We start from the raw sequence: 23,128 nt of genomic DNA on the forward strand, positions 1-23,128 counted from the left end.
CTCTCATTATGCTAAAAGTGATTTTGAACATCAGTTGCAAAGCAAAGCAAATCAAAATGAACAGAGTCGGTATAAAAAATTGAAGTCAGAAATGGAAACGGGATAAACCCATAAAGCCCAATTTTAGATGCCCGCTATTTGAACGTGGTTCCTATAAGTCTTTGTTACCATCTCTAATGCTTATTGGTATTGATAGTAGCCCCTGTAGCCTCTCTCTAAGAAACAGAAGTACGTTATGTTCAACTACGACATGCCATCAAAATAAATCGGACTTAAAAAATGTTTTTGTACAAAAATCTTTTTTTTTTCAATATCTTCTATTCTTTCAGTCCCAATCATGCTTATTGGAATCAACGGCGGCTATTTTCCGGCAGTCTGCCGGGTATGTTTTATCGTGCTTCTGGGGAATTGACCTGCTATTCAAATTTTTCCTCTCAAAATAGAGTTTTGTTCATTAGCTGGTCTTCTTAACAGCTGAGAAACAATAGTCGGAATTATGCTGAACAAATTTTTAAAATGATGTTTTCAGCTTTCTGATTTTTAGCTGCCTACACATGATGTGTTCTTTGTAAAAGCCGCGTCAGATGTTGCTTTAAGAAATTAAGAAAACCAATGTTCTCATCTTTAAATATAAAATTTAGCTGAAATAAAGGAAGCAGGAAAGTAGACTTAAATGTTTTAACGATAATTCTACGTCTAAGGGTTACGTCTGTTTGCTGGATCAAATTTCTTTCTTTACTTTTTACTTAGATTTTCCTTTGCACATGAAAAATTTTGTTAATCTTTATCCATTTTTTGGCACTGGTATTATCACTTCTTGCAAATAGATTCAGAATTAATATAGATGAGCTGCGTAACTTTATTTGAGCACATTACCTCAACGCTAACGAAACTGATGTGGTTTATGTTAATTGCTCACTAACGAAGTTTGAGGCAATTATTGTAAACCTGTGTCTTTATTATGCAAAATTTTTGGTTGACCGCTTTCTTCTAGAGCAATCGTTCCAGTTCACTTCTTTGGTGACTTTCTCCAGCTTGACTTTTCTTTTCAGTGATGAGTTGCGAGCATTCAAAAATTATGTAAGGTTTCTTGCTAAGATAAAACCGATTGTGAGCGATTAACGTTCATATCATTCGAGATGTCGCTTGTTAGAACCCCTCTGCAGTCAGAAGTTTTTGCACCATAATAGTTTCTCTTGCCTTTGCCACCTTCTAAATTTTTTGCATCTTCGCCAGTCGTTCGAGAGCAAATCGTTCGACTTTAGTCGTAATGTTTCAAATAAGGAGAAGCATTTTTTTGAACCGGAGACAATTGATTAATTAAGCTTGAAATACCGGATTTACTTTCTGTCCTTCTTGCGCTATCCTTGTTGCTGTTAATATGCTCTAAGTTTTTCTGTAGTTTTTTTGCTCGATCAATTATTATTGTTTTTCATAGCTTGTTACAATATACATTTAGTTTTTTTTCAAGTTTTAGAACTAATGGATATAAATATGTAAAACAAGCACAATTTGCGCGCGTGACGTCATTGCTCACTCTCTTTAGCCTACGTTTTTTGCTCAGTTGTTTGATTAGATTTTGATCATACGTGACTTACCTCACTCTATAAAATGACTTTTGAAACTTAAAACCTAAGTTTAATTTGAATTTGCTTAAGGTCAAAGGAACTTATATTTGTAATGAAGGTCCCTGATAAAAAGGCTTTGCGGATTTAATTTTAAAGCTTGATCAATTTTTTGATAAATAGATTTTTGAGCGGCATCGATAACTTTTTCATCTTGTATTTGTTTCTATCTCTATTATACGGCAGGCAAGTCTATTCTTTCGCACCTATTCCGGCAATTCGTTTTACTTTCGATCTCATTTTTCTTTAACAGCAGTCACGACGTTCACGTTTGACTTGACGTATCTCACTCACAATTCTAACTGAATTTGTTTTTAATTATTTAAGTGATTGCATTAAGCAATGCAATGAATACAGTCAAGGTCAAAAGAGCAAAATCAAAAGAAACTGGATAAACCGATGAAGCACGTTATAATGTCCTAATGCATTGGGTTATAAACATGGACATAAAGTCATTATGGATCAGGTCATCAAAGTTCATAAGAGTGGTCGCTATTTAGCATTGATATTAAGCTTAATATCCTTCAGTTTAGAAGCTGGATTAAGTATAACTTTAGCATCTAAATGAAACTGCACACCAAATATGAACACTTTTTTACATTGGAAAAATTCTGTCTATTTTTATCTTTTCTTTTTTTGTTTAAATCCCGATGTGCGTCAAGCGGGTCAACAGCGGCTACTTTCCGACAATTTGCTGACTATGATATATTCTCAAAATAAATAATTAATTAAATTAACTGTTTTGAAAGCTTATTTATGTCTGCTATCTTTAGCAAGAATTGATGAATTCTGCGAAGTCAAGATTTCTTTTGGTACTTGTAGCGGTTCTCTGGTTTTGCTCACTTAAAGCTGCAATTTTTGAATATCCTGCGCCCAGAATGCTTCTTAAATTAGTTTTTTTATTGATATAGCCTCCGGAAGGCGGCGTCAAAGTCGCAGTGCCGACTTTTCATCTTTGGAAGATCTGGACCAGCTGGAATATATAGAGGACAGCAATAATAACGACTTAGAGCCATCAAGTTGCAATGCAGAATTACTTTGTGGCTCAAAAAGTTATAACAGTTTCTTAAACGCAGCAAACGGTATCTCGTCAAATCTTAGAATGTCGAGAATGAAATACGGTGGTCACGTTGTTAGTAAAGAAAGCAAGCTTAAATTGAAGTCGGAAAAGTCGCAAATAATGACGTCACCATACGACAGTCTGTCGTCTTCTGGTGCTTCCCTGGACCAAAGTTACCTACAGTCATCTAATATTGCTCTGGAAAGTAGTCGCAGTATGCAACAAAGCTTTGCCAAAAATACGAGACAAAGCAATGCTGTCGGCAATGGGTTGTCAAGAAGCATACCCCAAACGGGCATTCCGAGGGGGGCCAGAATATCCCGTTTAAAATTACCAGAGAAAGGTTTGAAATGTGTCTGTAATCTAATGTCTTGTGCTGTCTTGTCCGCATGTCTGACTTTGCACGTTTGTGCTCTTTTAAAGTATACGTGGACGTTTTGCGTTTTGCATCATGTTTAGATATTCTCTCTACTTAATAGTCTTTATAGATATAAATTGAATTGATAGTAAAGATAGCCTAGCCGTTCTTTTAGTTCTGTAAAACAATCAAAAATAAGTTTTACTAGTGTAACTCAACAGATTTACCGCGAATGGTTAATAAATCGTTTTTTGCCCAAAACCTGCCAGTTCTTCCAAGTTTCCATTCGACTTGCAAATCTTTATAAGACGTTAGAGACTTTGAAGAGGTCCATTTTTAATTTGCAAAATTTTTCGAGCTGATCATTTTACAAGTTAACAATATTTTCACGAAACTTGTAATTTCTTACTAGATGAACATCATGTCTCGCCGCAGAATGCCTCTGCTGTTTTAGAACATTAGAAAAAGGAATTAAATTGTTCTGCAGGAGACTTGATTAAGTAGCGCCTGTTTATCATCCCATAATTATTCTCTATTCCTGAGCCAGTATTATTTAGAATATGTATCCTAAAGTGGAGAGGAAAATTGATTCAAAGTCTAACAAGAACTACTTACTATTAACGAATTATTAACTTTGCCATAATTGTTGCAGTTTTTTTTAGCATATCAGCAAATCAATTTCCGCGGCTTCAGCTTCTTTGTTATGCTTTTTAAGGAGTCCTCTTCTAACCAATTTTAGTTCAGAAAACTAATCGCCGTGTTCAAGTATTCATCCTTTAAAGTTGTAATCGCTTTTATCCCAAAATATTCATTCTCTTCCTCGATCTTGTCTTTTATCTGTAGAGTTGAAAATGTGGTGACAATTTTTGTTCAGTGGATGCAAGCGGTAATAAAACTTGACATAGATTGCATTGCTACGAAACACATTAGCTTTTTCACTATCATTGCACGTGTTTGATATGCCTTCTTTGTTAGTATTTTTGACCAACGATTACTTTTCAGCAACAACAGCGAGAACTGCAAAGCCAACTTCATCTGGAATCGCAAAACCGGGTGGACCTGCTAAACAAGTACCTCCAGCAACCTCCTCTGCTCCTTCAAGTGCACGTGCCAACCCAGCCACTGGAACCCAAGGCATGAGTGCTACCCAGCATAGAGTGGCGAGAAGTGGAGCGGGAGGAGCTGCGACATCCAGAATGACACAGAGTCAGTCCTCGGGGAGTCTGAGCTCACAACTGCCTTCAAACGGCCAGGGAGAAAGTGCGAAAAGATCAGATCCAAGTTTGAACCAGACAGTTGGATCAAATGTATCAAACAGAGCGGCAAACGGGGGACTCCGAAGGTTGGTTCACCTGTACCAGTTTAACTGTTTATTGTCCAATCTTTGATAATAAGGGTTAACCACTGTTCCTAATTAATTGCTCTCAAACGATGTTTGTATCAATTTTATTAGTCCTGCTGCCCTTTTTAGGACTTGAAGAGGAGTAATGGCAATATATATTTTTAAAAAGGTGACTTCTATTTTTAGAGGATGTGTATTAGAGGAAGTCAACTTTTTACGAAAATACAGTGTCTAAGTCGTGAAAAACGTCAGTTAAAACAAAGCAAATAGAGAGATTAATGTTTTCATTACAAGAATGTGAATGGAAACTATGATAACTCTCTTCTATTGCTTATTCTTTTTAATAGCCGCAAAGCGATAGCTGGGGCTATTTTTGGCCTTCTCTTGGTTTTTTTTACAATTCAAAGAATTTGAATTGTATTGGGGCGCTGTCTTTTTACGACTCGAAGAGGAGTATTGGAGAAGTCTTTTTTTAATCGATTTTATTGGAGTGAATTTCTAAGCAGGAAATGAAACACGTGAAAAAATTTGGAGTGATTTTGTTGCTGAACAAAATGAAGAGTGGAGCGAAAAGAGAGTGGTTTTTTACGACGCGAAGAGGAGTATTGGTTTTCTTGAGGTTTTTTTACGGGAAGTACTTTTCGTTCAGACGCTGTTTTGACCTAAAAGCGAAAGTGAGTAAAATTGCCGTGTGAACTGATTTTTTTTCTGGGTGAGAGAAGTTTTTTGATCATGTGCTGCGTTTAGTGAATGACTTTTTGACTTAAATTTTTCCGAAAATTAGTTTTTGACTGAATGGCACATATAGATAACCGTTTTTAGCCGTTTTTTTGTCTAAGTGGCCCAGTTTTTTTGGTTGTTATATGGTTTTTTGTAGAAATAATTTTTATTCGATGCTATATGGAAATGTAATCCTCGAAAATTGTTACCACAGTTTTTTGCAGAGCCGGAAAATGCGTTTCAAGTTCAAAATTGGCGCATATTTCTTGATTTTTTAGTTAATTTATTGGCTTTTTCTATTAATTTATTCATTTCTGGATGTTTCAGCCGTCTTTTTTGTCAAAAATCAGTTAATATGGCAACTTCCCTTTGATAATTTACATACTCAACGCCTCTTTCTTCCTCGATGTAGTTTTGTTTTATGAAATTGTACATATGCTAATCCGATTTTGGCAGTTTTCCATTTTTTGTCAGTTTTTGTTTGTAATTCGGTTTTAATTACTAGAAATAGTCTTTTTGTGTAACATGAGGGACTTTAATTTCGTTTCAATAAAAATTCAATCATTTTTTGGCGTTAAGTTTTTGAAAAACAGTTAAATTTTTTTTCATAAATGCAGTCTTAAAAGTTTTTTGACCATTTTTTTGGAAAATGTTTCAATGTTTCGTATGTTTGAATCTTGCTTTTTCTTTTTTTTTCTGTATTTTTAAGAAGGATGGATCATTGTCTCGGACGACTTGTTTTTCTTAATTTTAAATTTGGTTTTTAACCTTCAGAAATCAAGAATTAGTCTTTTCGTTACGGTGTTCCTTACATTATGTCCATATTCTTCACTTTTTGCGGCTATTTTCTGGCAATCTGACAGCTATGTAGCGTTTAACTGAAACTGCACGCCAAACTAGAACTTTTTGACACTGAAAAGAAAAAACAGGAAAAAGTTCGCTAAATTTATCTCTTTTTTTCATTTTCTTTTTCAATCCCGATGTGCATCAAGCGCGTCGACGGCGGCTATTTTCCGGCAATTTTCCGGCTATGTTCTTTCTTTTTAAAGCGGCTATATAGGTGCTAGCGCCAAGTGCTATATTGTATGAAGACTGAGTAATCGTTGTATGAAGCTTCGATTTGTTCTCTTATTCTCTCATCTTGTGTATGTGAAGAAACTGAGCTGGGGAATGCGGCTGCTATATATTGTGACAGGAATACTACATTCCGCGTTGGCCAAGTTGATGTGAGTTTCATCCCATCTTTTTAAAGCGGCTATGTAGGTGCTATTGCGATTTGCTATATTGTATGAAGACTGAGTTATCGTTGCAATTTCTTTCTAATAAAGGCCTTCAATTGCGGTTTTTTGCTAAGTGGTATTCGGAGAGCGGGTTCGGTAAAAACGCTCTCTTCTGCTATAAGGTTTTATTTATGTATTCAAGCAAGCAACTGAACTGGAGCGAGCGGAATCTCGCTTGTGAATTTCATAATATTAAAAGCGTGCCGTATGAATTTACAAAAATGTTTTTCAATCAATTAAGGTTTAGCATCATCATAGAACCTGTCTTTAATGAGAAGTTACTCGTTGATAAAAAGTGCTCTGATATTTTTCAAAACAAATGGCTTTAAAATACGTAATAGCATTAGCTATCAACTGAAGGAAGCTTTTGAACCCTAAATTGTTTACTGGCATAAAAGTTTTCAATTGAAATTTGAGAGGAAACAATGTCAAAGCAATTAAAACCGTAAATCGCGTGAAAGTTATTAAACTATTAATTAGGATATAAAACTGCTATGAAAATTAGTTTTTGTTTAACTAAAATGACAACTCAATAATGAGACTGAGCTACAGGCAGACAGAATTGAAATTAGAAAGGTAGACGTCAAGAATAAACTAATTTAACAAATTTAAAACAATAAGAGACATCAGGCATCACTGAAGTCTTTGGATAAGCTGTTTTATACATCTTTGACAAATTTAACAATTTTAAAACAATAAGCGACATCAGGCATCACTGAAGTCTTTGGATAAGCTGTTTTATACATCTTTTTTGAAGCAAATAGAACGTTGGATTAATGATAGTGGGTAATGAGACTACAAATGAACAAAATAAGGCAGAACTCAAGATTGTATTGAAAATTGAAAAAAAACGCTTATTCGAAACTATGATTTGAAATCTTACTTGTCTGTATTTGACATAAAAAATTGAAAAAAGGCAAAGTAATTTTCAAAATGCCACCGCGAAAATGAAATCAGATTTCTCTTTGTATAAATCCACATTGAGGTTAAAATTATCCTTTCTCTAGTCGCGCGTCTATTAAAAACAGGTTATTGGTCTAAATCTTACCATAATATCTCAAAAATATCGTTTGGACAAGTATCAATCAAAATCGTAATCCTAGAGCACTATTTTTGGAAGCAGTTGTAAAAATAGCCGTTAACTCAGTGTACGAAGATTTTATCTGCAATTTTAGGTCTGTACTTCCTGCAAATTTGGGCACAATTGGCTAAAGGAGACTATTTGTTGCCATATGTAATGAAAATGCTGAAGTTTTGGTCAAAGTTTTAGCAAAACAATTAAAGGAAACAGCAGTTTAACCCTATTGGTAAGGTAAACCAGTAACTTTATTGTTAATAGTTTTTAAAATTTGTTGAAACATATATTGGTGAATATGTGAGAAAAACAACGTAAATCAGTCGCATGTTAAAAATTTTAAATTTCGATACTCGAAGGTTGTCGTTGTCTTTTTTATTACACTGTGTTTCTTGATTTCAGGGAGGATAAAATTTGAGTGGTGATTTCAGGCATGCTGGAATTGTAAACAGAGAGAAAAAAGTAGGTTTCAAGAGGAATTTTTGAAGTGGAGTGGGAAATTGGTTTCAAACAAATTTTCGAGTTTTGAAAGCGAATTTTTTTGCGCTAGCGGCTTTTTGAGTTGTTTGTGCAGTTTTATCCTCTGATATTCTTAACTGAAGTTTTCAAACGGTCTTTCAATGTGTTCCAATATGCATAGTTATTTTCATTGAATTATTCAAGGGACAGTTGATAAGACTTGATTGATTCTCTTGTTCATTAATTCCCTTGTTCATTGATTCCCTTGAGGAAATCAATAAACACAACTATGCATTGGTTGAACGCATTGAAGGGCCTTTGGAAAAATAAGTTAAAAATATTAGAGGATAAAAGTGCAAAAACAAGTTGAACAGCCGCTAGTGTAAAAAATTTGTAGTATTTTAAGCAAAAGTGCACTGATTTCTTTGTTTGTCCATTCTGTTTGCTTTTTTGTCTCGTTAATGACTGGTCTCCTTGGCTTGATAACGAGGAGTAGTGGAAGCTGCATACCATTTTCGCTCGATGACTAAAGGTTTTTCACTACATTGTCAAAGCTCGTTTTCAATAATACCTGGTTTTTTTTTTGTTTTGCCTAGTTTTGTAGGTCTTTTTTATTTTATCACTTACTCATTGATGACTGATCACATCCTTCCAAGATAAGGCACTATCGAATCTAGGTGTTTGCTTGTGTTTATGGTTATTATTTTCTCTAGCATTGACACTTTTTGCTTGCAAAAATTGTTAATGAATTTATGGGTCTAGCGTGTACTTATTAATATTACTGTTATCTTCGCACTCAATCTGATTAATGACAGGTTTCATCGGTCGCTAAGGGGGCCTAAATTAATCTAATGAATTGTTGAAGTTAAGCGAGTGCTTTCTGTGTCTTTGACTCAAATTGCTTTTGAGTTTTTGCTACTTTTTATAGCACACTTAGTTGACCATAAATTTATACTCAACGATGACAAGTATTATCGGTTGCTGATGAGTAATAATTTTACCTAACTTAGTTAGTGTATTAATTGCCGCCGTCAGCCTCTCAAACGGCTATTATTTAGGTGCTCTCTTTTTTTTATTTCGCTTTACCTTTTGATCATGTGTTTCGTTTTACATAAGTCACGATTTTCACATTTGACTTCTGACTTACCTCACTCACTGTTTCAACTGAATAGATTTTAAATTCTTTCTAGCATTGAATTATTCAGTGGTTGCGAGCTGAGATTAGTATTAAGCTTAATACCCTTCAGTTTAGAAGCTGAAGTAAGTATGGGTTTAGAATCTAACGGAAACTGCACACTGAATTCGAGCAATTTTTGAAACTTAGAAAAAATTTTTGTCAACTTCAATCTCTTCTTTTTATTTTTCTGTTTCAATCCCGATGTGCGTCTAGCGCGTGAACGGCGGTTTTTTCCGTTAATCTCCCGGCTATGTTTTGATTTTTAACTATTTCTTTAAAAGAGTAAGTGGGTTTTTGGAGTCTTGCTCGTTTTGTTACTTGTGAGGTCTTTTATCGTAGTCTCGAAAATAACAGCTCGCGTTGGCCTTCTAGTACCGCGTAAGTTTTGTCAATTTTTCGGTTGCATTTGTTAGCTATTCCCTTTAATGACTTGGATACCAACTGTTTTTGAGAGGTTTTTTCTTTGAATTTTGAATTTACATTCATTTTGGCTCTTTTTCTACATAGACATGACATATTTTCATGACTTCTTAAGTTGCTTTTTTTGTTGGAATTGAAAATTTGAGTTTTAATTTTGTAATTTTTGCTTGCCTGATGCATCTTATTTTCAAAAAGATTCTTCAATTTTGCCAAATTACTGTGCTATTTCCACACTTGTTTTTCTACTTACCGATACTGATGGACGCGTGATGCCACAGTTTTTAGAGTGTTATGCTGATTGATTTGTTTTAAAACTCAAGGTTTTGGAAAATGAGGTTCTATTGTTTTCTAAATGTTTTTTTAAAGAAATTTCGCCATGTGGCACGGTAATAGATGTTGCTGTTCGTTATCTGATTCATTTCTGTATTGTAACTCAGGACTTGTACTCCTATTTATTTTATTTCGTCGTCATTTTTCATTCTTAATAGAGAGTTTTTTTGTTCATTCGCGTGATTAAGATTTTGGAAGCACGTCACTGGCGTCGTTCTCAAAAATTCTTCATTATCAATATGACTTTTCTTACTCTATTTCAAGGATATAAGGTCAACTAAGACAATTGGGTGCCACTCAGAAGGTTATTTGAGAGCAGCTAATAGGAGGAGCAGTCAGTTATCCAGACTCTTGATCAAGCTCTATCATCTCCGCCTTTAGTAGAATGGACTGAAATTATATTTCTTCTTTTCGGTCTGTTTTCTGTTTTCTAAGCTGCAGATCTACAAAGCTAGCGCGGTTATTTGCTAGAATGTTAGCTGTTTTTTTTCACTTCTTTTAATCCCGATTGGGTAATCAGTGGCGGCTATTTTCTGGCAATCAGCAGGGTATATTTCAGGCGCTAAGTTAATTCGCAGCAGTTTACTAGAAAAAGCGTAATCATAAGTGCACCGAATTTGTTTTCATCATCATATTTGCACCATTTAATCTTAGTTTTGAGATTGGGAGAGTAATGTTCTGATAATTGGTATTCCAATTTCCAGACCTGCAACTTCAAGAGTCGCACCTGGCCAGACAAACCAGCAGCCACTGGCATCGGGAGGGCCTTCAAGTGCACGCAGCTCTAATTTGCCTAACCCAAAAGCTTCTTCTGCAATCCCTGGACCCAGGACAGCAACAAGAGGGCGAAGGTATTGATTGCTTTAGATTGATTTGTCTCTGGTTTTGTTGTTGTCCAAAGTGTTTGTCTGGGGCTTTTTTGACATCAATTCTTGTGTGATTATTCACGCATAAAAATTTATTTGAAGTAAAATTGAGTAAATTTAAGCTTTTAAGCAACTGAAGCCAATTTTGCGTGGCAATTGGTGGAAGTTTACTACTAAAAGCTATGTTTCATAAGGAAATTCAAATTTACGACGTAGCCAATAAAAACTACCGCAAATCGTAGTGGCAAATATGTGTTAGTAGATACCGGGGGAAGTCAAACATAATTTTTGCTGCATGAGCTAATATCTTTAGATAGTTAGTCATAAACGTGCTAGTTAATCAATGAGTTTCAGCCAAGACCATTTTAGATCGAACTTGCCAACACCCGCAGCTTCTAGCTCCAAACCAGCCAAAGCTTCATAGAAGCAATTATTGTACCATTCGAAAGGTTTGTTCAAGCATCACGACACCTCTTAGTGACTTCTTACGTTATTTTTAATGTTCATAATTGTTGCACGAATGTTCATTTAATCTTTTAACACCACTACTGAAATTCCTAACCCGCTACTTGTCGCTGGCATTCATACTCATAGCTACGCTAATGGTGAAACGAATTTTTTGCTTTGCAGTGGAGGCAACGATTTCTATCCACTTCAGGCTATGCTCAATTTATTCAAGGCTCATTTCGGCGATTTAGGGTTATTCAGGTAAGTAAATGGCCCATAACCATTTTTTTATTGCGAATTGCTCCAAAGCAAAGTTTCATTAAATATTGTAGTCGCGAGTGGGTTAATGCAATTTTTTGCTTGACCTTTTGATTCGATGCCTGTTCCGGAATGCTATCCTTTTGAGTTTTCGTTCCGACCCCTCTTGAGGGGGAGGAACTATATACTCAAATGGTTTTTTTGTTCAGACAATTTTGGCCGATCGATATATTCATCGTAGAGAGTTGAGACTGGTATCATTAGAAAGCTTGTCCAGCGCAGAATATGGAATTAAAAAGATTTTTTTTTATTTTCGTTTTTTACAGGGAGTTATCGAGGTTTAAACTTCTGAGAAAATAGAGTGAAGTCCGTTGATTTTATTCACATATTCCGGAATTTTTAACTTAAATACTAATTTTGATTAAATTTGTTAATTTTTTTTTATTAGAAAGTGTTGTTGATTTTAGTTTTAAAGACAGAAAAATATTGTCGGCTATTTTTTATTTTTTTGTCAAAAATTCCGCCTAAATATTTCAAAATTCAGACTTTTTCATCAAAAACAGCACGAAATAAGTTTCTTTAGTCCACTTGGATTACATTTGAAGGAAGTACACACTCAAACACCACTAACAGATCTTTGGAAGCTCAAAGGGGGCTTTTTCTACCCCTCCTTTAGAGTGCTCTGTAATTAAAACTTTGTTGTTTTTTGCTAACTTTACTCGTTGATTATCAAAAACGCAGCATTTATTTTTGATTTTTTAACTAAAAATTATCTATATCTATAACATTCGAAAGATAAAGTGTTCTTAATGGACGAACAGCATTAGCAGGGCTAGTTTTGGAACAATCTTGGACTGTTACAATCCAAAAATAATTCGGATTGTAATCAGTCGGTCTTTTTTATTGAGAAAGTTTGATCTTTTTATATTAATTAAATAACAGAAAATTTCAAATCAAAGCTCACTAGTGATAGGTCCATCTCGCTTCCTAATTAGCTACAAATTATTGTGTTTAGTTTATTCCTTGAAAGCTTATGGTCGTTTTGGCTTTTACAAATATTTGATTTTTAAATAAATAATGGCTTATTGAACTTTGCATCCATTTTTCTTTTAATTTGATCAACTTGTAGCTTAGTGTCAGCAATGAAAGAATGATTCTTCAGCTCATAATACCGATAGTTCTTAATTCACTTCTTTAGAAACACTGGTAATCGTAAACTTATGGGATCTTTTAGTTGATTTCTAATGGTTTTAATTACTTTGAAATTAATTGTTCCTTTTTTTAAAAAAAAAAATAAGCGTATTTTTTAACTTCACTGTTTTTGTTCTTTATTATCTACTTGTTAGCAAGCCTTATTATGGTCTGGTCCCATATCTTTTCTGGTTATGTACAAGTTATTTTGTTTAGTTTGAACTTCATCTGACGCTATTTTGAATTTGCTATTGTTTTGTTTTTTTTTTTAAACGGACATAAAGTTGCTGATGTAATTAATGTTTGTTGTTGTTGTTTGATTTTGATGTTGTTTGGACTCGCTTTCTTAATATTAGTGTATCTCATCAATCGAATGCATCATTTTTTACTCCACTGAGTTATTTGCTTTGGAGGCTATCTTTTCCTTCATACACATTTTTTTGGAGAATACTTGATTTTTTGGGTTTTCCATCTGTTCCTCATTTGTTAGACAATTATGCCAAAATTGTGAATGAGCGGTCGGTGTCGGAACCTTATGTGCGATCGCACATTACCGAGCCCCCTTGTTTGTTCTCGTTGCACTTCGTTTTCTTAGAGAACAACTTTCGCATGTTCGATTTGATTAGTGATCCCAGAGTTGAGCGAAGCCGCGGTGAAATGACGTCTGAGGCTAATCGAGGAGCCATTAAAAGTACTCGTAATTTTTTAGACCAGCTATACAACTAAGCAAAACGGAATGACTTCTCAAGCAACCATTTTTTGGCAAACACCTTAACAAAGGGACTCTGCTAACCAAGATTTTTTTGAAAGGAGAAGGTCAACAAAGCATTCATTACAGAGTTTTTTAAATGCTCTCAAACGAAGTTTGTAGCAATTATAATAGTCCTGTCGGTCTTTTTATGCGATTTTTCGTCTGACGCTTTTGACTTATCGTCCTCTAAAACACGGGATAAACAGGTAGCGCCCAGCGGGCATTAAGTGCTATTAAGAGCCTTTTAGTTCAAACTGTTCTGGAGACTTACACTTATAGTGTGAAGGGGGTTATTAAGAGGTTCTTAAGACCCCTCCACTGTTGACCCCCCACTATTGTCTCACCCCTCCCGAATTTTTATTGGTCATGGAATAGTTTTTCAATTTTTTAATGTCACAAGTTTTGGCAATTTTTTGATAAAAGTTTTTAATTGCTCTCAAACGAAGTTTGTAGCAATTATTTTAGTCCTGTCGGTCTTTTTATGCGATGTTTCGCTTGACCAATTTTTCGTCTGACGCAATTGACTTTTCATCCTCAAAAACGGTATAAACAGGTAGCGCGTGGCGGCCAATTAGTGCTCTTAGAGCCTTTCAGCTCACTAGTCTGCAAGTATGCGATTCACAGAATCTGTTGGAGACATCTTTTGGTGCGAAGGGCGGTTAGTAGAGATTGCCCCCCTACTGTTGAAACCGTTTTGAACCCCCCTCCCCTGAAACAGTGCGAAACAATGTTTGCTGGTCCGTACAATGTTTTCAAATTATGAGTATTGCTAATAGATAGCCCTTTAGCAATGGCGTACAAAACAATTATTATGGTTTCTTTCTTAAATACGGTAACTGGTGAATTATGACGCGTCTTTTCTAGCTTTAAAATTATTGATGAGTTGATCTTTTCCACGCATATCAACGAAAGAAAAATTGGAAGAGGCGTCCAGGCAGAGACAAGCTTTTAGACGGCATTTAGCAACGAACCGAGGTGGTGCTGGTGGTCGAAGAGACTTATACTTAGGGTGTGAAGGGCGGTTCTTAGAGGTTGCACAGGGATACTAGATAGTCTCTTGAGACAATGAAATGGTTATTCAGATAATAATATCTTGAATTTTAGCAAGGTTTTGTTAAAATTTGCCATTGTTCCCCAAATTTTTCAAAATATTTTTTGTCCTTTTCTGAGTGTAACGACCATTACTGGCCAAGGAATTTTTTGAAGTCTTGGAGATGCGTTACTTGACAGAACTTTGGAAACAAAAAATTGATTCGATTTTTTTTACTGTGAAGTTGAAATTGTTTTTTTAATTTTGCATTTTTCACTTTTCTATATGATTTAATTACTAACAAGGTTAGAAAACTAAAAGTTGCAGAGTCGAATCCCATGATGGAAAATATTGTTAACTCTCTCTGTCGGTTAAGGTTGCTTTCCTTCTCTTTCTCGGTCACTTTTTATCTCTCTCTCCCTCTCTCTTTTTGTTGATGCCGCTCTTCAGCTGCTGTTATGTGGCGTAATATCATCCCATTAACACTGTGTTATTGTGGAAATGTTATTATCATAAATTACCTAACCCGCGCGTTTTTGGAAATCAGTTTTATTTGCTCTTAAAATCAATTTGTAACAAGTTTATTAATTCTGCTTGTCTCTTTTATGCTATTTTTCGCTTGGCCGATTTTTCGTCTGACCCATTTGACTTTCTTCTTCGGAAACGGAAAAAGAGATAGCGCCAGTTTGCATAAAGTTCTCTTAGAGCCGTTCAGCCCACTAGTTCCCAAGTATACGATTAACAGAAACTGTTTTGGAGACTTATACTTATGGTGTGAAGGGCGGTTCTTAAAAATTGATCCCACACCCCCACCCACCCACCTCCTAAACATCAGTCCCCCCAATCCATTTTGCACCCCCGCTGCGCTCACTTTACGCCCCTTCAATTAATCTAAAGCTAGCCTCACTAAACCGTGGCTAGCTACTGACGAATCCAACCGCTCGCCGCTCGTTTGAGAGCAATTCGCCCGACGTTAGTCTTTTTTTTTTTTACAGTTTTTTCAATTTTGATAAGACTGAAAATCCAAACGATTAGGAAAAAAAGTCAATTAAAGAGTTACTAAAAAAGCTGGGAACAGTTGGTGATTTTCTCAAGTACAAAATTTTTACAGTCTGACTTTAATTGGTATGGCAAGTTGGTCTACCCTAATTGTGATAATTTATGCTCGAAACGGCCAATAAATTTTTAAGCGGTTTTGTGTTACTTCAACAGATGCTACAAAATTGGCTAAAGTGTCTGTCTGGTAGGCTGACTCTGGCAGCACAATAAATTCTATTTTTACGCATTTCTAATATGAAGTTTCTGTAAGCTTTGATGTACAGTTAATAATTTATAAAAATGGAGATTTTAATAATTGAACAACCAAATTAAACAGTGCAAATCGAGTACTTAACTCCAGGAAATTTCGAAGTCCAGATAGTCAAGAATTTTGCTCATTGCCAAAGTGACACATTTTTGTATGTATTGTATCCTTTTTCATAGCCGCCGTCAGCCTCTCAAGTGCTATTATTTAGGCGCTGTCCTTTTTAAATTCTTTTGACCTTTTGATCACGTTTTTCGTTTTACCTTAAGTGACGATTTTCTTGCTAGACTTACATCCCTCACTGTTTCAACTCAATGGATTTTAGATTCTTTGACTTATTGAATTACGTAATATAGTGAATACGGTCAAAGTCAAAAGAGCAAAATCAAAGGAAACGGGAACAACATATAAAGCCAGGTCATTGAGTCATAATACATTAGGTTATCAAAGTTCATCAAAGCGATTGCTAGCTGTTATTATTATTATGCTTAAGAGTCTTCATTTTAGAAGCTTTTTAAGTGTAATTTTAGAATCTTAGGTAATATGCAGAATCTACAAAACAAATAAGAACTTTTCCACACTTAGAAATATTCTGTCAATTTCCAGCTTTTTTTTCTGATTCAATCCCAATGTGCGTCAAGCGGATCATCGGTGGCTATTTTCTGGCAGTTTGCCGGCTGTTTGCTCCTTGCAGTTGTATCAGAATCTAGAGAATCTGATACTTCATTTATACAAAGCTTCATTTATAAAAATCTTCATTTATATACCTAAGGAAGTTTTAATGAAGCTTTTTAGTTATTTCAGTTGATAGCCAATGGTTTTCTTGACTTGTTTGTTGTTTTCAAAAAGAAAACATAGTTTTTAACTTTGCTTCTTTTTGGCTTTGTCTGCTTGATAACTATACTCAGTAATGACAGGTCCTATATCTTTGTTTGTCGTGTCTTTTTTCTTATCATCGGCTCTTTAATGAGACATTATCTAATTTGTTTAATGATTTGAGGTTAAAGCAATTTTTCAAATGGATCCATACACCAAATATTTGTGAACAATATTTGATTTTATGAAAGTTTTCTCTCTTCCTCATTTGATAGACAATTAAGTCAAAAATGTGATTGAGCGGGGTCGGAAATTGAGGAAATAAATGAATGAGGAAAAATGGTATATTATTATTCCAATATCCATCCTATGACAAACATCCTCGAAAGAGTCGAACAGGCACACGTTTCGCACATTTCTATAACCTAATTTTTTTAATCACTAGTTTCACCTGATTAATTGCTCTCAAATGAAGTTTGCAGCAGTTATATTAGTCTTGTTGGTCTTTTTTTAATTCGATTTTTCGCTTGACCGATTTTTTGATTGAACCATTTGACTTCTCGAGCTCAAAAACGGGATAAACAGGTGGCACCCAGAGGGCATCAAGTGCTCTTAGAGCTCTTCAGCTCACTGGTCACCAAGTATGCGATTAAGAGAAACTGTTTTTGAGACTTATACTTATGGTGTGAAGGGCGATTCTTAGAGGTTGAAACCCCCCTTCCCGCAATTAGTTCCCCCTCACTGTTGCCCCGCATCAACACCCCCTCCGTTGCGCTCACCTCACGCCCCTTCATTTAAGTAAAGCTAGCCTCACTAAAAGGTAGCTAGCTACTGCCAAAGCCAACCGCTCGCCGGTCGTTTGAGAGCAATTCGCCTGACGTTAGTCGGTTGTCTCTCTGACAAGGTGCAGATATTACATATCGACGAGGTGCAATTAAAGCTAACATGGCCCAACTTTTTTTAAGAGTTTAACATAGGTGGAAGCATATTCAATTGCATGAGGAGCGTGGGGAAAATCTCCAAATGAGGGCGATCAAATGTTCAACATTTAAGAAATTTTTGTTTTTTGGCAGCTGTTCCAGAGTCTTTTAGCTTGTTTGCAGGCTATATAATTAGCCTCACTTAATTGAAAGCATGGATGAATCGCAGTGTTTCTACTTCAATTTTTCTGACCTTATTTTTTTAAAACATTTTGAACGCGTTTATTTTCTACAAATTTTGTTCAAATATTTGCTAATCAGTATCGCATGTTAGTGATTATCTGTACAAATTTATACTTAGGGAGTTATCCAAGATCTCTGAAAGAATGGTCCTATATTGTAAAGGATTTTGGCCATAAAACATATAAGTCAAAATGTGATTGAGCAGGGTGGGAAATTATGGGCAAACGCACATTACCGAGCCTCCTTGTTGGTTGTAGATTTGAGGCGGATGTTAAATCGTTTTGAAGCAGCTTTTTGACAGTGGTCAGGTCATGTTTCCGAATATTCTGTTCAAAACGAAAATGTCTTCACGCCCTGTAAATCAATTTGCGGTTTTCTCGCATGGCCAAAATGAAGCTGATCCTTGCTACAATCATGAATGAATTTCATCTTAATATGCTAATTTTGCGTATAAATAAATTTTGTCGTTGCTTTGTTTGACATCTCTGCTACGATGCTACAAAGGGTTTGCTACAAAAACGGGCTAACGAAAGCTTCCTTTCTAACGCTCCTTTCATAGGCTTGGCATTCTGAGCTAGAAATGTTGCAAACTGGGGTGTTGGGATTTGGAAATGCTGGTTGCTTGCTAGCGTTTCTGAGCGATAGCATTAATGATTCGGGTCGGGTTCCCAGTGGTGCTTTGTGCCAAATTTTGAGGATCCAAGCAAACTACAGGAATCTTTCCATATATTTTTTATCTATTGGCTTCGAGATAAGGTTGAGGTCTAAATCAACTGTTAGAGGCGTTTAAATGAGGAAAAATAGTATATTCCAATATCCTTCCCCTCATCTTATCAGACTATAGAAACCTCTATAATAGCAAGAAAATGTGTCTGGACGCAGGCACAACGGACAAAAAGTACTGGTAGCTCGACGTTTGATCAACATTGGTCTCTTTAATGTGACCAACTTATGACCCTTTAGTTTTGGGTGATATCGGCGCTCTTGAGTATATGCATTTGGTTCTCGGCTATGACAGAAACGTCCCCGAAAGAGTCGAACGGGCACACCTTTCACATATTTCTAGAACCGAATCTTTTCCTTTTTGACACTCACTCATTTCACCTGATTATAGAAGCATTCACGTTGCAATCTGTACAATAGACAGACATTTCAGAAAGGTCGCTTTTGTCAGCTTTGTGGGCATAGAGCCTACCCCCACCCCCACCTCTCACAATGAGTGTGAATATACCATAATATAGTATAATCAAAGTATAATCAAAGAACAAATAGCATAGAATACTTCCCTTATATTTGTACAAAAAGTGTGTAACCAGGGTAAAATTCGAATGTCCTTATGGCTATGCTATACAAGTAAAAAAGGCTGAGAAGAAAAAGAAATGTTAGAACCATGCTCGGTAGACCAAATTATTTGTGGTTAATTTGAACCATTGTCGAAACGAGTTCATTATATTCATTATTGGTGGCCCAATCAATCTGGATTTGGCGGTACCATTTTCAATCATTCACTCATAAATCTTCGACCGGTGTCATTGCCTGCTCTCAAGCGAAATACGATGCAATTTTTGTAGTCGTTAACGCCTTTTTGTTGTAAACCTTTTGCTTGTTCGAGCTGGTTTTTCGTTTAAATTTTTGCAACAAGTTTTTTAGCGTAATCTGATTTACTTAATTCATTTATACAACGGCAAAGGTAATTTAGCATCCCCTATTATCACGAAGTAAAAATTCAATTTTTGAGGCAATATTACTCCAAGTTATAATCACATTTTAAAAACAATTTTTGTACCATTGATCCCTCCCTCTAGTCCTCTCGCCTACCTATGAATTTCAGATAAAACTCAAAAGTTCACTTAACAGAAATGCCATTATGAAGTTGATGAACGTTATCCAAGGTTCACAGTATAAAAAAAGTTGTCTCAAAATCTGAAGTATTGGTTTTATTCCTAGCCCCTTTGTCCTCTCCTTAAGAAACATGGTTTTGTTAAACTACAAAATGACATCAATATAGTTCGCTGTTTATAAATGGTTTTGTGAATGAGATGTTTTTTGAGAGCCGTTCACACACTTTCATTTTTGCATTCCAATTAGAGTAGTGATTTTGGTCACATCGAAACAAGAAGTAGAGAAGAAGCGAGTGGTTTTGCGGCGTGAAATGTTTTTAGTCAAGTTTTCAAGTAGAGTGAGAAAACGGTGTTTGAATAAAAATTCGCAGTCTCGATTGTGATTGTTGTGTTCAATTGCGGAATTTTTTTTCTGTTTTTACTGTTTTTTTTAAATTTTTATCAATTTTTGTCTAAGTGGTTTTCTCAATCCATTCATAGTCCACTCTAGGTCTAGTTTTTTGTTTAGTCAATGAAAGTTCTTGGAATTTTATGTCAGGACTTGTCCTGCTGTTTTTATTTCGTCAAGATTTTTGTTACGACCATATGGCGTCAAAATCATGTGAAATCTGCCTTTTGTTCGTTTGTTTTTGCAGTTCTGACTGAACTGCGTGCGTGACGTCATTTTTTACTTTTAGTAGAGCTAATTTTTTTGTTCATTAACGTGATCAAGTTTTCAGTCACACGTGACTTACCTCATTGTCAAAAATGACTTCCTCATTCTGAAATTGACGTGTCTTTACTTCAATTCAAAACGATAAGACAAGTGGCTGTCAGTCTGATTGAAGAATATTTTGAGCTGCTATTAGAAGGAGCAATAAGTTAAACAGAGTCTTAATCAAAATATAATATCTCAGCATTTAATAAAAAGAAATTTCTTATTTGTACTGTTTCTTTTACGAATTTTTTGAGACCGCAGCGCAGATCTACAAGGCTATTGCGGTTTTTTTTCTGCCAGCTATGTTTCATTTTTCCTGTTCTTTCAATCCAATGGGGGATATGGGTATCAATGGCGGCCTTTTTCGGGCAATCTCGGTGTTTTTCAAATTGTAGATGTCAAATAAATGCATGCCATAATCTTTGTTTGATAATTTTTTCCAGAAATGGTTTTGTTTTGTGGTTTTAAAGTATTTAAATGTTGATTTGTGAAGAATGCTTTATTTTTCGTCTTTCTTTTCTAAAACCCGTTTCTTAAAGCGGTTAGTTCCAGTCAGACGTCACCCTTCTTTCATTGTCTTAATACTTTGTTGATTCAACTAATTTCTGAAAGGCAGTTTTGACTGTGTTCGATTTTTGTGAGACACGCACAGAAAAGCACCAGCCGTATCGATAAAAAATAGTTTTTCATTCTCGATCTATTGGGTTCATTCTCGCCAATAATTGGGTCAAACATTCTTACATTTCTGATACGGCGTCTTTTATCATTCGTTGGTCGGTTGCTGGCCGTTTGTAGAAGATGGTGGACATTTGGCCACGAGTTCTATATGGCGGTAACTTTGTACGGTAGAAATATTTCCATCAATCTTACATAGCTATAGCTTTTTTTAAAAAAATGTCAAATGCAATGACATTGAGTTTTATAAACCAGCAGTTTTACTTCTGAACTCGAACAAACTCTGTTTCACACAAACATGTAAGTTCGTCATTATAACGTGAAAGATCAATTTTTACATGGCAATTTATATGATTGAACTCACAGCATTATTTAACAAAGGCAACCCTGCAACTTTTTGCAGGAGACTTCCAGAAGTTCCATCTCAGAGTCTACCCACAGCTGAAGAAACTCCAAACATGCTTCCTCCTTCTTCATCACGTCATTCTTCATACAATATTAATCAATCTCAATCAGCTGCTGTTAACAAAAACGCCTCCTCTGCGTCGTCAAATTCTGTCAGACCATATCAGTCGGCCGACCAGGTCTCTCGCCCGGCTCCTAATCGTGCAACTAAGTACCCACCTCCCAACAAACAATCAACCCCTTCTTCATCTACTACACACCTGTCAGCAAGCTACGAAGTCCTTCAAGGAAGTCATCTAGTTGACCAAGTTCCCGAAAACAGCAACTCTGTGACAGCCATGTCGAGTGACATTGATCATTCAACTCATAGTCCGTTCCGGTTGGTAAAACCGATAGCCAAAAGACCAGGTAAATCCCAAAAACAGCCAACAGCGCAATCGAGCGTTGAGCGCGATGCGAGGACTCAACGCGAACCAAGTTATTCCCAGAATGGCACAATGTACGTCAATGAAGGCATTGTAGATACTCATGACGTCGGTTATGGGAACGCGACGGAACTTGGACTGGAATCGGGCGGAGGAGTTGGGCTGGTAGGAGACGATAGTATTCTGCCACTCAAGTACCTCATTCCAGCACAACCAAGAGATTCGCCCTCGGACTTTATGGACGTGTACAGTGGTGACGAGTTCGTAGGCGGAGACGATCCAGGTTCTCAATGGGACGAAGGCTGTTTTTGAACTGATTTGATTGTAATTAGTTAATTGATTACTAGTTTACTACTAATTTTCGGAACAACCCTCCTCCTCCCCCTCCAACCGTGAACAAAAAATTGGAATTATCTGGCTCACGTTACCAACCTAATGCGTGTGAATTTTTGCTGTCATTATTTTGTGAGAAGGGACTAGAAATTACTATTTATTTATGGTATTCTGAAGGTTTTAAGGTATCAGTAAGTTTTTTTGACATCCCATTCCCACCCATAGAGGGGAGGGGGCGATGAATAGTTCCAAATCTTACCATGGTACCATGGTTTCTCTCTCGCATTTGTATCTGGGCTTTTATAAATGAAAATACGAATCGTCGAAGAGCATAGGAAAAAAGTTTGTGGTAGGATGCATTGGTGACTCGCCTTGTCTATTTTTGCAGTGCCATCAAAATAACCTTCTTCCAGTTAACTAATCAGTGAGGTGCTGCTTTCGTACAACAAAAGAGCTGTTCTTCTTTTCTTGAAACCCAGGGCGAGGTCTCAGCGGCTGTGAGTGAAATGTGTAAGAAATTAGCGAACATTGACATAATCTGTTTGAAATATGCTGTAAGTTCATTGCTGTGATGAATGTGGTGACTGAAAATATCTTAACTCTTTGCCACCCATTTATTGCAAAAATTCAGCTGATTATTCAGCGCATTTCTTACATAAAGTTAACAATTCTTACACTAAGTTGAGTAAAGTCTTAGACCGAGTTAAATGCAGCTAAACTTGAATTTCAAAGAGAAACGAAATTATTGTTATCGCTTCTTACATCATTGCTTGAAGCATTTCGAAAATTGGAACAGTCCAGCTTTAGCTGCATTTATTTGTTTTTTTCCGCGTTTCTGAAACCAGGTGCTAACTTAAAGTTGTATTTTAGAATTTCGTGCTATGTAAGTGTCTTCCCCTCATTCCTAAGGGACAAAGCAAAAGTGTAGTTTTTTTTGGTACTGCATATCCTAATGTGCCCGATATTGCCCGTTGTTTCATGCCCCGCCTGCCTGCACCGAATACGAACCATGCTGATAACTAATTGTATATAGTCGCTGATGTAAAGGTTATTTTCTGTTGCGTAACAATTACATAGTTTC

The 23,128-nt window shown here is 36.0% G+C and overlaps 1 protein-coding gene across 4 annotated transcripts in view; it reads left to right on the top strand.

Moving 5' to 3' along the window:
- The window catches only part of LOC142334769 (uncharacterized), a 56,188-nt gene extending 34,031 nt beyond the window's left edge, over positions 1-22,157 (top strand). The window contains exons 12-16 of one of the 4 annotated variants that reach the window (XM_075383058.1): positions 2,537-3,028; positions 4,046-4,385; positions 10,551-10,697; positions 11,082-11,161; positions 21,288-21,427. In XM_075383058.1, the coding sequence (XP_075239173.1) occupies positions 2,537-3,028; positions 4,046-4,385; positions 10,551-10,697; positions 11,082-11,136 (1,034 nt within the window). In that variant the 3' untranslated portion in view covers positions 11,137-11,161; positions 21,288-21,427. Of the gene's footprint in view, positions 1-2,536; positions 3,029-4,045; positions 4,386-10,550; positions 10,698-11,081; positions 11,162-21,287 lie in introns of all 4 variants that reach the window. The other 3 variants (XM_075383055.1, XM_075383056.1, XM_075383057.1) reach the window with 3 other exon arrangements.
- The last annotated feature ends 971 nt before the right edge of the window (positions 22,158-23,128 follow it).

Source organism: Convolutriloba macropyga, chromosome 2, assembly GCF_964194025.1.
Source record: "Convolutriloba macropyga chromosome 2, txConMacr16.3, whole genome shotgun sequence".
Taxonomy (NCBI): Eukaryota; Metazoa; Xenacoelomorpha; order Acoela; family Convolutidae; genus Convolutriloba; species Convolutriloba macropyga.